The sequence below is a fragment of the Cupressus sempervirens genome, chromosome 4, assembly GCF_028749045.1.
Source record: "Cupressus sempervirens isolate cs-2001-9-10 chromosome 4, ASM2874904v1, whole genome shotgun sequence".
Classification (NCBI taxonomy): domain Eukaryota; kingdom Viridiplantae; phylum Streptophyta; class Pinopsida; order Cupressales; family Cupressaceae; genus Cupressus; species Cupressus sempervirens.
Window position 1 is genome coordinate 147,472,571 of NC_143121.1, and position 16,916 is coordinate 147,489,486.

The following is a 16,916-nucleotide window of genomic DNA, read 5'->3' on the forward strand; positions in this document are numbered from 1 at the left end:
AAAAGAAAAGAGCAGTTGAGGATAGAGTCATGATGGAAGATGACAAAATGAATCTTGCAAACAGACTGGAAGAAAAATGTACTGAATTAACAAGGATCTCAAACATGCAGATGGATACACTAGCTCAAATGATGAATCTCCATCATGAACTTAATATGAAAGATATTGAGATCTCTACTTTGAAGATGCAGAATGAACAACTACAGAATGAATTGAACAGAGAAAAAGAGGTAGCAGTGACTCTCAACAAATCAAGTGAAGCCATCAAGTGCTTTGAATAGTTGATGAAATTTCAAAGATTAGCCCATGATACATCAAGACTTGGATACAATGGCACTGAAATTGGAGAATCATCAAAGAGTGTTGAGCAAAGAAGTGACAAAGGTATGGACTCTAAACCCATTTTTCATTACTGTAATTAAAAGGGGCATACTGCTAATGTTTGTAGGAGTAGAAAAATCAATCAGCCTAACACTCCCAAAAATAAGAGTTGTTGTTACAAGTGCAACATGCAAGGACATATGACACGAGATTGCAAATCCAGAGTTACAAGGACACAAAGATTTGTTGGACATTGTCATAATTGTAAGAAGTATGGGCACAGAGCATTTGAATGCAGATCAAAGCCTATGTGGACATCAAATCAACCAACAAAAACAAAAGGAAATGAAAGTCAATACCATTGGGACTACAACACCAGGTATAACTGTCATTATTGTCAAGAATATGGACATATACCCTAGAATTGCATAAGAACACATTTTAGATGGAATTATAGTAGGTGGCTAAGCCAAACCACATGTTTTAGTTGCCTTAAAACTTGTCATATCAGCAAAAACTGTCCTACAAGGTCAAAAGAACTAAAAATTGAATCAAACAAGGGCAAAGAAAGGATTGATATGGAACACATTAGAACAAACATGAAGAAGACATGGCAAAAAAAGAATGAATCAAGTACAACCAATGAAAGGATCACTTCACCCACAAGGTCAAGTGATCATTTCTCATCTGATTAAATCTCAAGATAAGTCTATGGGGTTGATACATATAAGGAAGTATCATACATTAGCCCTAAACCACGAAAAAGAAATGCAGAGTATAAATCAGCATGAAACAAGATGCCAAGACAAAAATTTAAATGGTGATGCTGAGCAATCTTTGGATGCTGAATAAAATTCTAGTGGATGCCAAGTTCCTAACAAGCGACCGAGTTGATGACTGATGCCGAGTTGAGTAACTCCTATGGAAGTAGAGTAAAGTGAAATGTAGTGCAAGTCGAGTTTGCAGTTGAGCATTTAATGCGATGGAAATAGGGTATATTATCATGATTTCAATCATTTTTCCTCATCGCAATCAAGAAGCAAAGAAGACAAAGAGCATAGAGCAACTTCACAGCAGAGAATCTAGCATTTCAAGTAGATTGTAACCTCTTACAATGCATTTTCATCGATCTTGAGGTATTTCATTGAAGTGCTGAGCTATGTAGAGTTTGAAAGCTTGTTTAAATTTTAAAACCCTAGCTTAGTAAACAATGGCATCTGGGTCTAGAACCACTAAGGGGAAGGAAAGTCATGAAATACAACTGGTCAATAATGAAGTCAAACAACCTGAATTCAAGCCCATTCCAGAAGTCACCTATAAAAATGACCCTACCAGTGCATTATCCGTTATTCCATCCAAAGTAGTTATGGTGCAAGATGTAAGGAAGTGTTACAAATGTAAAATTGGCGCCATAGGTGATCTTGAAATTTTCCAAGCCTATGAAAAATTGTGTGAGAATAAAATTTTGAAGGATTAATACAAGATAGCCGAGAAAAGGGGTTTGACGAATGCCCTAGTTTATCCTACAGTATTCAAAAATTGAATGGATATGGATTATTCTAAGCAGAATACACAATGGATGTTTTTAGCTGGAAAAAGGTCCAGTCAAGATTACTAAAGGGATAGTTCACAGGGTTATGGGTTTCCCAACCCTAGATCGAACTAAGACCCTGCACAGTGATTCCAAAGAAATAATTGAAAGAAATACAGGGGGGAAATGGAATAAGAGAGGTATGACGATTGATATCATCGCTGATTCTCTTCTAAATTTTGTTGTGAGAATAATATCCCACAAATTCTATCAATCCAGTCGATTGAATAGTGTGCCATGCATAGTTGTTGATGTAGCATTCAAACTGGTAAAGAAAGATCATTCACATGACTTATCAGAACTTATGTTGCAACAGATAAATGAAAACCTAGGAGCTATAAGGAGATCAAAAGGTGCACAGTGCAAATTTGGTTCAGTCCTTATGTGTATGTTCTTTTATGTTATGAAAGAGTTTCCTTCTAAAGGAAAGGTGAAATGGGACTCTAATAAAACCACAATGACACAAATAAATGAGTTCATTGATAAGATGGGTGATAACTTTGAAGCCCAAATGACAAGCTATTTTGAGGATTTCAAGAAATCCATGAAGCAAAGGGTAAGAATACCAGCTTCCTTAGTGGAAAAACACATCAATGACATATGTTTCCCAGTTGACATTGATTCCACCTATATTCAAGTAGTAGTTCCAAGGGTGAGATGGCTAAGGCCATTTGATTATGAATTAGATGTGGATGAAGCATCTGTAGCTATCACTACTTTGCTTGCAAAAGAAATAGACAAGTCTGCCAAATCTTTTGGCACATATGATATGGTCAAATCCAAGATTGAAATAGAATTAAAGACTGCCTCTATAATTAAGAAGAAAGATAAAATGGTGAAGAAAATAAAGAAGAAATTTGGTAAAGGAATTGAGGCAGCAGAAGAAGAAGATGAAGGAGAAGATGAAGAAGATAATGATAATGAGGATGAACAAGAGCAAGACCCAATGGAATTAACTCAAGGCCTAGGTGAAGACAAGGATGAGGGTGCTAAGGAAGAAGAAGCCAAGGAAGCGCCAACCCAGGCTAAGCCAAAGAAGAGAAAGGCAAAAGATCAGCCTCCAGCTCAACCCAAACCAAAGAAAATTGCCACACCATCACCCCAAAAGCCAACAACAAGAGCTACAAAAAGGCCCTCTACTCAAAAGGCTAAAGAGGAAGCTACAAAGAAGAAACCAATCAAGAAGACATAGGAAGAGCCAAGGAAAAGAAGAAAATATGTAGCTCAACCTGATACTGATGAAGAAGATCAATCTGAATAGGTAAGCCATTTTTCAGTTGATACATTATGTAAAAAGATTGGAAATGGAGATTTAAGCAATATAAATAAAGTTTTTTTCAATAAGTTCACTAAAGAAGAATAGAATAGAATGGAAGAATAAGTTTATGGAATGATGGCATAGTTCAAGTACACTCCTCTTGAACTAGATGGACAATTGCCAAATGAACTATCTAAAATTGTAGAAGACAGATGGCATTTCTGTTTGAGAATGGAGAAGGAGATGAGAGAATCAACCCTAGCAAGCATACTGCCTGATTTGACCAAGGAGCAAATAGAGAAAGCAGTGAAAAGGCATAATACTAGGTTTATGCTTAAGTACAGGGCATTTTTCATTCTCCAAAAAAAAATGGAAGAAATTGTACAAAGGAGAACAAAATCATGGAAGAACTTGTACAAAAAGATTGAAAATTTTCTCGAAGAAGAATACAAGGAAGAAGCTACTGCTCCATTAGAAGAGAGAAGAAAAAGGAGAGAAGAGAAGACACAAGTAGAGCAAGGTAGAGAAGGAAAGAAGGAAGAAGAAAATAAAGAAGAAGAAAAGAAAGTAGAAGAAAAGAAGGAAGAAGAAAAGAAACAAGAAGAAGAGAAGGAAGAAGAAAAGAAAGAAATAGAGGAGAAGACACAAAAGAAAAATGAAATGGCAACAGCTGAGCAAGAGCAGCAACAAGACTAGAGTGTGCAAGATACACAATTGCCACCCTTGAGCCCTCCTCATGTACCCATCACACCTGCAAAAACTGTAACAGTACAAGATGTTCCTGAAGCTTCTGCTCAGAACATCAATCCATTAACTACAGAGGATCTCAAAAGAATCCTTGACCAATCCGCACAACAAGAAAAATTATGTACAAATCCAGTATTGGTCAGTATGGATGAATTACAGAAACTAGTAGAAAACACAATTAGAGATAAGGTGAATGCACAAGAACCACCTTCCATCATCTCTACAGCTACTAGTGGTCAAATTCAAATGCCAACAGTTGTTTCAACAGGCATAGTTGACACCATAGTTCAGAAGCCAAGTACAGTAGGAGAAAAAGAAATAGAACAAACATGACAGACTATTACATCTGATCCTACAACACAAACTCAAGGTGCACTTCTTAAGATTACAATAATTGATCAAAGTAAACAACAGGAGGAGAAAACAAAGAAAACCCCTAAAGAGCAGGAGGTAATACAAACATTGATAAATTTGCCTATCTTGGGGACTCCTTCACAAAAGCCATTACAAGTATTAGCACTAGGATCTAGTTCTGCTAAAGTTGCAAGGGTACTTCACTATGGACACCTTGAGCTAGATGAGGAGATAGTCATACCAAGTTATGAATTAAAAAAAAAAACATTGATCAAATTAATGAGGTGTAGGAAGCTTTAAACAGAAGAAAGAGGCAAGAGATACTCAGGAAGGATTATCAACAAAAACAAATTTTACATGAAATTAAAGACATATTTATGGATGCCTTCAATATTCAGTCACTAGATGAGTTCAAGCATATCATGGACCAATTATGCGATATTGTTGACCAGGCAACAAATGCAAACCAAGAGACAAATGCAAAACTTATGGAATGGTCTGAAAGAAAATTTCAAAGAAAAGTTAGTGAAAAGATATCTAGTGAGACAGCACTTTCACAAATTGAATTGGCAAAGGACATAAACAAAGTGAAAAAGGTACTTGAGAATATAATCTCATTGTACAAAAAGTTGTGTGACTTTTCATACTTCACACAAGAGACTAGCCAAAATATAATGAGCCTGGAAAGAAATTTGAATATTTCTAGCATGTAGCTACCAAAAGATCTAGCTCAAAGTGAGAAGCATTTTTCTGAAATGCTTCACACTCAGAAAGAGATAGCTATATTAATAGCAGAAGAAGCCACCATCAAGGGAAAACTATTACAACTTCAATCCTCCATTACCCCACATTTGGAAATTCTCCATAAAGAACAAGTCTATGCTGAAAATTTTCTCAAGAAAGACCCTAATCTTTCTACTTTAGGAGGACTTATTCACCTCACTGCAGAGACTGCCCTCTAGCATAAATCATTGGAGATTGCTTTGCATAATTGGGATGCATCTCTCAAGATGATTATGGAGGTAAACAACACATTTTTGGTGAAATATGGTCTTAACCATTAAACCCCTCTGACATAAGTGTCAAAATGAGGGAGACAAGAAAAGAGATTGACAAGATAAGGGGGAAACAAGAAAAGAGATTGACAAGAATGAGGGAGACAAGAATGGGGGAGATAAGATAAAAAGATAGAGCATGATATATAGCATCAAATTTTGGTTACCAAGATAGCACAGATAATGGCACAATCAACTCAAGGGGAGTTACAATAATTTTGAGGTATATATTATATATTACAAAATTTTGAAACCTCTGTATGTACACCAAGTAGATTAGTAAATGTACTCATAAGGTCAGTTAAGTGTTTTTGTCACTCATGTCAAAGGGGGAGATTGTTAGCCTCAAAAGGGTTTTTGACACTTGAGTGCCAACACACTTAACCATTTGCTACATTGGAGCCGAGATCACTATGTATGCCAAGCCACAATATGTGCCGAGTAAGAAAAACCAACAGGTGCCGAGTGATCTTTAGGTGCTGAGTAGCCTTCAGGTGCCAAGTGAAGATCAGGTGCCAAGTGAGAATCAAGTGCCGAATGACTTTAGGTGTCGACTATGATACAAGTACCGAGAAATATTCAGGTGCCAAGTCATAAAGGATGTCAAGAAATATAAGAATGTAATAGGAGCCAAGTAAGCCAATTTATTACATGTGCCAAGCATCTGGAATCAGTATGTACCGAGTAACACAGAATGTACATATGAGTTTGTAACTTTACGAATTTTGATGTAAACCATTTTCAGGGCCGACATATGATGAATCTCGAAGGATTAAAATGATAAGATCAAATCTTTTGTATTTCCTATGCAATCTACATGCAACCAATAAGAAAAATGGAGAAGGCATGCAACCAATAGTAAATGTGAAAGGAATGAGTGGGAAACAGAGATTCAATATGGATCGTAGATCCACATCTAACCCTAAGTTTTTGAATGTCTTTATAAGGAAGATGAAATCTCATTTTAAGTATGTAGATGGATGGAGTAAATGATATCATAAGTGGACTTCAGAGTGAAGAGTAGAAAGACTTAGAGGAAGAGATTAGCAATTAAATATCCAGTTAATCAGGAACAAAGCAGGTGACACAAACGAGTATCAGATCTTAGAGGATCAAGGTCAGAAGAAAGCAGATCAAGTGCCTGTATTCAGCAATCAAGGATTGTAAACTATCAAGTTTATCATACCTAATACTCTTTAGCCATTGTATTAGAAAGGAAATCCTATGATGATAGCTTAGCTTAATAGCTATCTTGTAGATCCTTTAAATAGGTGATTAAATCCTTTGACAAGGTAACACTTCATGTAAAGTGTTTGCAAATCCTTTAACCAGGTCAGTATTGATACAGTGCAAAGTCTTTAACAGGGAAAACCATCAAAAGTAGTGAAACATTATGACTGCAGTGATTTTGTGGGTATCATCCCCACCCCAGTTTTACGTTCTTATTCCTAGAGGGTTTCTGGGTTACCAAAATTTCTAGTGTTATGAGGTGATGCACATGTGTTTTTCATAATTGCTTAATGTTCATATGCATGCATGTCCATTTCATATATTATTAAGGATTAAAAAAAAAAAGGTCAAAAGCTAGTACTTCTGATTCACCCCCCCCCCCCCCCCCCCCCTTCTTAGTAGCATTCTTTCCATTAATATATTCCAACACTTGTTTAGAATTATGGTTAGTGTTTTAGTTTGTGCGAAAGTAATGGATTTAAGGTTCTCAACAGGGTTTAGTGTAAAAAGTATAGTTAAGGTAAGGGGTTACATAATGGTCACTAATATGGTGGGAGTTAGGAGTTTGATTAGGGTTGGGTAGCTTATAATTGAGGTTAGATTTAGGAATAGGTTAGTTTATGGTTAGATTTAGGATCTTTATTAATAATATAGTGAGTCTAAAGGATTACGCTTATATCATTGCTCTCACGTGATTATGATTACATTATAAGTATATGCAAAATATTTTTCTCCAAACCTTTGATATCTCTTCAGAATACCTATTGCAAGCCTAAGGTGTAATAGCTAATTTTTAGCTATATGACAATGCTTTCAACGTTACATTTGTCACAAGTTCCGTAAAATGGAAAGGAAGATTGAAAATGGTTCTTCAGACATTGTATATGAATTTCTTAGCTGTTAGATGAACTGAGATTACATTCATAAAACATATGACTTTTACTAGAAATCACAGATTTATTCTTGTAAACAGTTTGATGTATGCCTTGTTTTTGTAGAGATCTTGCAACATCTTAAGCAAAATAAAAATCAGCATCCAAAACTAGTAGTTTCATCTTCAACAATATAATCAAAATCAACTATTTATTTTAACCAATCAAATTCAATTCACTTAAAATCATCAAAACATATAACCTACTCCTTGCAAAAGGAAAGCACTTTTGTTATCATTGAATGGGTAATGAAGATTCAAGTACATGACCTAGAAACCACATATGATCAGGGTTTCAATAATTTTTTCCATTCATAACCTACTCCTTGAAAAAACAAAGCACTTTTGTTATCATTGAATGGGTAATGAAGATTGAAGTACATGAATGAGAACCCACAATGTGGCTAGGGTTTAAACTCTCTCCTCCATTCATATCAGTAGAGATGGAGGGGAAGGCGAGGTTCTATAATGGCCTCCAATGGAACTAATTTGGGCATTGAGAGCCCAAGGCCTTCTCTCATATCAATTTCAGCTCCCCTTGGAGTAAACCACTCGAAGCTCTGAAGCAGCTGCCCCAATGTATGATTCACCACAATCAAAGCCAAAGACATGCCGGGGAAAATTATTCTCCCTGAACTGAACGGAATCAATCCAAAGTCGTGTCCCTTCACATCCACCTCTTTGCCACCGTTGAGTTAACGATCAAGAATGAATTTCGTGGGGTGCTCCCACAAAGTCGGGTCCTGGTGAATCGCCCACGCATTGACTAGTAGTTGTGTTCCTGTGGGAACATGGTATCCCCCAATAGTGCACACCTCGATAGATTGATGAGGAAGCAGAAGAGGTGCCGGCAGATAAAGCCTAAGAGTTTCTTTCACAATTGCCTGCAAATATTTCAACTCCTGCACATCTGATTCCTCCACTAACCGCTCCCATCCAACATGTGTGTCGATCTCTTGCTGGGCTTTGTACAAAATGTCCAAGTGATTCATCAGAGATGACAGTGCCCACTCGATGGTCACAGAGGATGTTTCAGTGCTTGCGTTTATTAAGGTTTGCAAAAGCAACGGAAAATCTAATAAGAACTTAAAAAACTTCTGTATTCCTAACACCATAAACAAATTTGGGGAAACGAGAACATACAAGGGCGGTGGCTTTGACCACATCTTTGTTATTGTCAAACTGAATTTCATGGTTGTCTATTGTAGAGATGAGAACATCGATCAAGTCTCGAGCGTGGACCCCTCTCTTCTCTTGGTGCTTTTGCAGCAATTTAATCATAAAACCCTCTCTCTTCTTCTACAGATTCTCCATGGCGGACATTATTCCATGCAGGTCAAGCCACTTTAGGAAAGGCAGGTAGTAGCCGATATCAAATGATCCAGCTAGCAAGAAAGTTTCTTCGATCACCTCCCTGAACTGCTGCACCTCTTTAAAATCATCCGAACAGAGATCTGGGGAGAATCTCTTGCTGACAACCATTCACACAATGATATTAACAGTTAGATCTGAGAGCCTTGACTTGATATTAACTAGATTGGTCCCTCATTGAGAACTCTCCAACAGGAAACGGATGAGACCAAAAATTTCCTCTGTGTGGACTTCCCTGAACGATTCGATTCTATGTGCAGTGAAGAGCTGGAGGCTACAAATTTTTCTGATGTTTCTCTAGTAGGAGCTGTAAGGAGCAAAGCTCAAAGTTTTGAAGTTGTACCCTAAATGGTTTCTAGCATAAAAGATGGGCGCGATGCAAAGGGTTTGTCATTTTTTGTGAAGCATTCTTTTGCAAGATCTGAAGAGGAGACAACCAAAACTGAGCATACCCCAAGTTGGAGACCCATGATGGGGCCATAGGTCTGTGAAAGAGAGGATATAAATATGTGAATGGGTTGTTTGTTGATAAAAAAAAAAAGATCTAAGATTTACTAAGATCTGAAATAAGCACAAATACTTGGCAATGGAAAAGTCAGAAATAAACACTTAAGAGAGAAGCAAATTTTATTCATCAAACTGATTGATCACAAATGTATCTAATTGCCTCTATATATAGAGGGTCTAAACTATCAGTGCATTAACAAAAGATGTTTCTAGATGATGATGTGGATAACTGCAATGCTGTATGACCTAGTTTAAGGGGGATGTTCTTATCTATTACCAACAAAATATGCGACACACCTATAGTTTAATTATAACAGCATAGTGACGTAGTTTTGGAAGCGTGGATTTGACTATTTCTAACATCCTCCTTTAATTTCTACCACTAATGATAATGTATGGGAGAAATTATAGTAAAAAATATAGATAGGATAGGTCCCAACATTCAGCCTTGTTAAGTACCTATTTACAACAAAAGAAAGAGAGGGGAACATGACATGACTATCCCCCCCTTAATGTTCACCTCAATCATGCCGAGCATGCCTCGTAGTTTTAGAAATTTGGCCTCAAGCATACTCTTAGTAAATATATCTGCTTCTTGGTCTTCACTTGGACAAAATTGGAGAGTAACAAAATTTGCTTGAACAAGATCCTGAATATAGTGAACATCAATCTCAATGTGTTTTGTTTTAGCATGAAAAACAAGATTATTTGCAACTTGGATAGCACTTTGATTATCACAATATAGAGTAGTAGCTGAACTTTGTGTAAAACCAAGCTCAAATAAAAGGTTGCAAATTCAAACTACTTCCTTTCCAGCTTCTTTTGTTGCTCTATATTCTACTTCACATGAGGAAAATGATGTAGTAGTTTGTTTTTTGCTGCTCCATGTAATTGGACCTGACCCAAGGTGAAAAATATAACCACCAGTAGATTTCCTATCATCTATGTCACCTCCCCAGTATGAATCTGTGAAGCCAGTCAAAGAAATTGAAGACTTGTAACTATAATGAATGCCATAGTAAATGGTGCCACGAATGTATTGTAAAATTCTTTTGGCAGCCAACCAATGAGTTTCTTTTGGTTCCTACATAAATCTAGATACCAAATTGACTGCAAAACAAATGTCTGGTCTAGACTGTGTTAGATAAACCAAGCTACCAACAAGCTGTCTATATAAAGTAGCATCCACCTTCTTGGAAATACATTCTTTAGTAAGCTTAATTCCAAATTGAAAAGGAGTAGGGGCTGGCTTACATTCAAGCATGTTAAATTTATCTAAAAGATCCAAAGCATATTTTTCTTGAGAGATAAATAACCCATCATGAAGTCTACTAATTTGCAAGCCAAGAAAATAATTCAGTTCACCCAAATCACTCATATGAAATGCCCCTTTAAGATCTGATTTGAAATCACTAACTAACCCAATATTTGGTCCAGCTATGAGTAAATCATCCACATAAACTGCAAAAAGAATAATTTCATTTTGCACTCTCTTCACATAAAGATTTGGATCTGATTTGCATTTTTGAAACCCATGAAGCTGAAAATACCTATCAATCTTCTCATTCCATGCTCTTGGTACTTGTTTAAGCCCATAAAGTGACTTCTTTAATCTACAAACAAGATTAGGATGATGCTGATCTACAAAACCTGGTGGCTGATCCATATATATTTCTTCATATAAATCTCCATTTAAGAAAACATTTTTTACATCCATTTGATGAATATGCCACCCAAGACTTGCAGCCAAAGAAAGAATAATTCTAACTATATTCATTTTAATGACATGAGCAAAAAGCTTCTTCATAATCAACACCCTCTTTTCTATTAAATCCCTTAGCAACCAATCTAGCTTTAAATTTTTCTATAGCACCATCTGATTTAAATTTTGTTTTATAAACCCATTTGCAACCAATGACATTCTTACCTTTGGGAAGTTGCACAAGTTACCAAGTTTTATTTTTCATCAAAGCATCATATTCTTCTTCCATAGTTTGCTCCCATTCTTTCTTCCCTCTAGCTTCCTCATATGATCTTGGGTCATTTACTTGTAATACTTTGGCCATGAGAGCACTACCATTCCTCCCTTGGATCTTTGAGCCTTGCCTATATATTTCTTCAACACTCCTTGTCTTTTGGCTAGCTGAAAAGTTATCTTCTTCATCATTACTACCTGCAGAAAATGTCTAATTACAAGCATTAGTTGTGTTATTTTCACTAGTATTTTCATCATTTGTAGAAGTGCACAACTCATTCTCATCAATGTAGTCTCCATTTCCTCCTAAAATATCTAAAAAATGAGAATCATTTTTTGTTGTAGAGTGAGGAGTGGATGTAAGTTGTGAATGCTCATCAAACTTCACATTTCTACTAACAAAGACCTTGTTTGTTGTCAAATCATATAACCTATAAGCCTTTGATTCTTCACTATAACCCATAAACAAACACTTATTACTCTTTGGTTCTAACTTTTCCCTTTGTGCATTAGGAATGTGTGCCCAAGAAATACACCCAAATACTTTAAAATATCCAATATGAGGTTTCTTACCACTCCATGCTTCTTCTGGGGTGATATTTGTGAGAGCTTTGGTGGGGATTCTATTTATAATATGTGCACCACAAAAAACCGCCAAACCCCAAAATTTATTATGCAAACTTTTAAAATGCAACATACAACGAGTCATTTCTAAAAGAGTTCTATTCATTTGTTCAGCCACCCCATTTTGTTAAAGAGTATAAAAAACTGTTCTTTGCACCTTAATACCATAATTTTCATATAATGACTCAAAAGTGAGAAGGTACCTAGCACCTGAAAGTGAAGGATATCCTGGTTCACATAAATCACTATGAATAAGTTGCAATGGATGATTAGCTCTCCATGCTTTACCTGAATCAAAAGGATCTCGATGATGTTTCCCTAACACACAACCTTCACACACACCTTCACAAGCTGAAATTTTTGTTAATCCTCTAACCATATCCATTCTAACCATATCTTGTAATTTTCTATAATTTAAATGTCCAAGTCTAGCATGCCAAAGTTGTGACATATAACCAGTCTGAGCAATAAAAGCATGAGAGAGCATATATTTATCATCAAGAAACCCCACAATTTTTAATAGATTCTCTTCATGATCAACTCTACCAATAGCAATTATATTGCTTGGGTCTTTTCTATCTCTAACAATAACTTGATTAGCATTGACAACAAACTCATATCCAGCTTGAACTATTTTGTATACTGAAATAAGATTCACCCCCAATCCTTTAACTAATAAAACATTTTTCAAAGACCCATGTGTTACATTAACAGTTTCTGTTCCTAAAACTGGAAGTTTCATTTTATTGCCAATAGAAATTTCTTGATCTGAATTCTTCCCTTCATAAAAATCAATAAACAAAGATCTATCCCCAGTCATGTGAGATGATGCCGCCGAATCTAAAATCCATTCTTTATTAGAATCTGAAGCAAAGTATCCCCCTTAACACTAGATTTACTTTTGGGTGTAGCAATTACCTCCTCATTTGATTTCTCTTGCCTTTTTAAAGAGATAGCTACGAAACTATGATTATCCTTCTTTCCATCTTTAAACCTTTCTTGCTTGGGCTTATATTGCTGCCTTTCATTGTCCCTCTTCTTCAAACAAAACTTCTCCATGTGATTCTCACCTCCACAATACTTGCAAATAAAAAGCTTTCTTCCAGCTTGCTTTTCTACACCATCATTTCTAGAAAAATAATTAGAACCTTCATGATTTCGAAATTTATTATTTCCTTTCCAATTCTTTTTTCCATCATTTCTAAAAAATTTACTTTTGGCTGTATATGCATGATTCTTCTTAATATACCCTTCTTTAATAAGTTGAACTTCTTCATCTAAAACAGATTTGCAAAATTGATCAAAAGTTTGTTGGGGGGTATTGGAATTTAGTTGAAGAACCCTTTTCCTTGATTCCTTAAATACTTTATATGGCTGGGGAAGCTTTCTTTCAACCATTGCAATCAATTGAATTTTTTTTTTTGCATATTCAGCACTTATTTTTTTTAGCTAAGCATTTAAAAAAGTAACTTCATTGAAGTACTCAGACATTTTTCCAAAATCAGATGGATCTAAATTCATCAATTTTTCTTCTATACTAAACATGCTAGCAATGTTTGCATCTTTATAATCTTTTTCTAAAGTCTCCCACATCTCTATTGGGTTATCAATATCAACAAATCTTCTATTTAGATTGGAGCTCAAAGCTTTACAAATAATACCTCTAGCTTGCTCCAATTTACATTTCCACAACTCCTTTTCTTTATCAGTTTGTTGAGGTTCCCCAATTTCTTTATTTACTATCCTCCATAAAGCCTTCTCTCTTAGAGCATTCTTGACTAAAATCTTCCAATCCGCAAAACCACTTCCATCAAAGATAGGCAAAACTTCATTTGAAGAACCCATGTTAGCAAAAAGATCAAGTTCAAACAAATCTAGCAATACTCCAGCAGCATAATAGCCCTGCAACCAAATATCACTCCAAAAAAAAAAATCAGCCCTGCAAACAAACCATTTTCAACAAACTATTTGCCTGCAACAAAACCCTCTAGCAATATTTCTAGCTGAATTTCTAAATAAATCTCCAGCTGAACTTGGCTAAACCTTGCTTTGATACCATGATAAAAAAAAAAAGATCTAAGATTTACTAAGATCTGAAATAAGCACAAATACTTGGCAACGAAAAAATGAAAAATAAACACTTAAGAGAGAAGCAAATTTTATTCATCAAACTGATTGATCACAAATGTATCCAATTGCCTCTATATATAGAGAGCCTAAACTATGAATGCATTAACAAAAGATGTTTCTAGAGGATGATGTGGATAACTGCAATGCTGTATGACCTAGTTTAAGGGGGATGTTCTTATCTATTACCAACAAAATATGCAACACACCTATAGTTTAGTTATAACAGCATAGTGTTTTGGAAGCGTGGATTCGACTGTTTCTAACATTTGTTTCTACTTAGGAGAGGGAGATGTCCAATTATTGGCCATGATGGAGGCTGCGGTGGCTTTGTGTTTGCCATATAATTAACTCTACGTCTGACAGAGATTGCAATTAACAAAATTAGTGAAGCCAGGACTATAGTAACGACGAGAATGGAAGCTGCCTCAAGCGCCATAGCTCACCAGTTATCCTCCTGCAAAGGCACGCTTTACTCTTTTTGAAAGAGCTTGGCCGGAACAGAAAGTATATACTTCTCTCGCTGCATTTTTTAAGAATAGCCTTTCTTGTTTTTACTACACGTTCCAATGGATTAGCTTGTTGATTTGGACGGCCCTGCTAAAAATCCATATAAGATTAAAAACTGTGAATTATTTTCTTTTTCATATCTGCCAGAAATCTGAAATCTACTGTATTTTGTATTTTAAAATTTAGTCAAAGGTACATATTAATATGGAGCTTAATGAAAAGAAAAGTAATTTTGCTCTTCGTTCTTATCGGCGAGTGGAGCTCCACGCCTTACTTTTAATTCGACAGCATTCAATGTCATTTATGTAACGATTTTGTAATGCATTATAAGTGCTGTGTGGGATCCCTGTATCGGGTACATTGGTCTCGAGCATAGTAAAATTTTTTAAAAAGTCTGAAAACGTTTCTTCTATTCATTAGAATCTATGATTTAAATTGTAAATAGAGTGACATTACAGACTTACTTTCTGTCTGTTGTTTTCTGTTTTCCTTGGGTTGAGAGCTTGCAATTTGTTTTGTAAAATAAAATTCAACTTTGTAAACTCAACTTTGCAAACTCTCAAGTTCGGCTTAATCCTTCTTCTTCTTTTGGCTAATAAATTCTATTAGTTTTCTACCATCAAATACACAACCTACACATTGAATCAACACTTTACTGTCCTTCGAATTGGTAATGAAGATTCAAATGCGTCAAGCACATGACTGAGAAGCCACAATGTTGTCAAGGGTTTAAAATCCTTGCTCCCATCATGTCAGTAAAGATGGAGGGGAAGGCGAGGTTTTAAATCGGCCTCCAATGGAATTAATTTGGGCATTGTGATCCCAAGACCTTCTCTCATATCGATTTCAGATCCCCCAGGAGCAAACCACTCGAAGCTCTGAAGCAGCCGCCCCAATGTATGGCTCACCACAATCAACGCCAAAGACGTGCCGGGGCAAATTCTTCTCCCTGAACCGAACGGAATCAATTCGAAGTCGTGTCCTTTCACATCCATCTCTTTGCCACCGTTGAGAAAACGTTCAGGAATGAAATCCATGGGGCGATCCCACAAGGCCGGGTCGCGGTGAATTGCCCACGCATTGACTAACAGTTGCGTTCCTGCGGGAACATGATATCCCCCAACAGTGCACGCCTCGATAGATTCATGAGGAACCAGAAGAGGTACTGGTGGATAAAGCCTGAGAGTTTCTTTTACAACTGCGTGCAAATATTTCAGCTTGGGCACATCTGATTCCTCCAGCAGTCGCTCCCGCCCAACATGTGTGTCGAGCTCTTGCTGCGCTTTGAGCAAAACTTCCGGGTGGTTCATCAGAGCCGACAGTGCCCATTCGATGGTCACAGACGATGTTTCAGTGCCTGCATTTATCATGGTCTACAAAACCAAAAGCAAATCTTTTAAGAGCTTAAAAAGCTTGTATATTTATAACGCTATCACCAAATTTCGGCGTGTGATTGAAAAATACATCATAGAAAGGGATAGAAGAACATACAAGGGCGGTGGCTTTCACCACATCGTCGTTGTTGTCAGATTGGATATCACCGTTGTCTGTTGCATTGTTGTCAGATTGGATATCACCGTTGTCTGTTGTCCCAAATCAGGCTCAAAGATTACAGGCCCATTTCATTAATTTATACAAGAATACATAAAAATTCACCCATTTCATTAATTTATGCAAGAATACATAAAAAATTCATTGTAGACAACAACAGTAAACGGGCCCTTAAGTGCAGGATAGGTGAAAAATTGAAGCTTGTGGAAATGTTCTCTGAAATTCCAGATAATTCTTGGCCAGCAATTTGGTCCATCTGATAATACGGAATACCAGATAATTAATTTATATTTCTCAAAACCCTGCTGCGGTAGGCCTTCATTGTCCTTTCCACCCTTGGCCACGGTCTTTGTCAAAACGTCACACCCCATTCTTTTTGAATAATGGACGGCAATGGTGGGCTCCATGGACAGCGAATTATTGAGGCCATCATTGTCCTTTCCACCCTCTGGCCACGGTCTTTGTCAGAACGGCAATGGTGGGCTCCATTCAGCTTGAGCTCCACACCTTCGTTCTCATCGGCGAACGCCGTGCGAATTCCTGTCACGCCCTGCCCTCCACTGACAGTGTCTGACTGTAAATCGTAGGAAATGAATGTCAAGTCTTCAAATGTTTTAGCACACTATTCTTTTCGAATAATGGTGGGCAGCATGGGTCTTGAGGTAGCGAATTATTGAGGACACGATGGTGATTGACAGATTTGAATGGCTTGTGTCAATTTATTCACGTGGTTCACTTGTTGTAACACTGACAGTAAGGTTTTG

The 16,916-nt window shown here is 36.6% G+C and overlaps 2 protein-coding genes and 1 pseudogene across 3 annotated transcripts; all 3 read right to left on the bottom strand.

Annotated features, from left to right (window-relative positions):
• Positions 1 to 7,697: 7,697 nt before the first annotated feature.
• On the bottom strand, positions 7,698 to 9,497 carry LOC149560391 (vinorine hydroxylase-like; annotated as a pseudogene). The gene is made up of 2 exons (XR_016363680.1): positions 8,631 to 9,497; positions 7,698 to 8,525 (listed from the first exon to the last, which is right to left on the bottom strand). The product of XR_016363680.1 is annotated as a vinorine hydroxylase-like (transcript).
• Positions 8,787 to 14,322, bottom strand: LOC149560392 (uncharacterized). The gene is made up of 3 exons (XM_089827600.1): positions 13,626 to 14,322; positions 10,268 to 10,331; positions 8,787 to 8,958 (listed from the first exon to the last, which is right to left on the bottom strand). Exons 1-3 carry the CDS (start codon positions 13,807 to 13,809, stop codon positions 8,787 to 8,789), a joined length of 420 nt encoding a protein of 139 aa, XP_089683726.1. The 5' UTR covers positions 13,810 to 14,322.
• An 843-nt stretch (positions 14,323 to 15,165) lies between these two features.
• On the bottom strand, positions 15,166 to 16,421 carry LOC149560393 (cytochrome P450 81Q32-like). Its single transcript, XM_089824671.1, has 2 exons — positions 16,093 to 16,421; positions 15,166 to 15,974 (listed from the first exon to the last, which is right to left on the bottom strand). Exon 2 carries the CDS (start codon positions 15,969 to 15,971, stop codon positions 15,354 to 15,356), a length of 618 nt encoding a protein of 205 aa, XP_089680797.1. The 5' UTR covers positions 15,972 to 15,974; positions 16,093 to 16,421; the 3' UTR covers positions 15,166 to 15,353.
• Between the last annotated feature and the right edge of the window lie 495 nt (positions 16,422 to 16,916).

What these genes read in the sequence shown, in the direction of transcription:
- LOC149560392 (XM_089827600.1), bottom strand. Translation starts at nt 13,809, where the DNA reads ATGGGTTCTTCAAATGAAGTTTTGCCTATCTTTGATGGAAGTGGTTTT. An exon ending in TAAATTGGAGCAAGCTAGAG is followed by an intron (nt 10,332 to 13,625) that starts GTATTATTTGTA and finishes CTGGCTTCACAG; the next exon opens with ATTCATACTGGGGAGGTGAC. An exon ending in GGTTATATTTTTCACCTTGG is followed by an intron (nt 8,959 to 10,267) that starts GTCAGGTCCAAT and finishes AATGGTTGTCAG; the next exon opens with CAAGAGATTCTCCCCAGATC.
- LOC149560393 (XM_089824671.1), bottom strand. Translation starts at nt 15,971, where the DNA reads ATGATAAATGCAGGCACTGAAACATCGTCTGTGACCATCGAATGGGCA.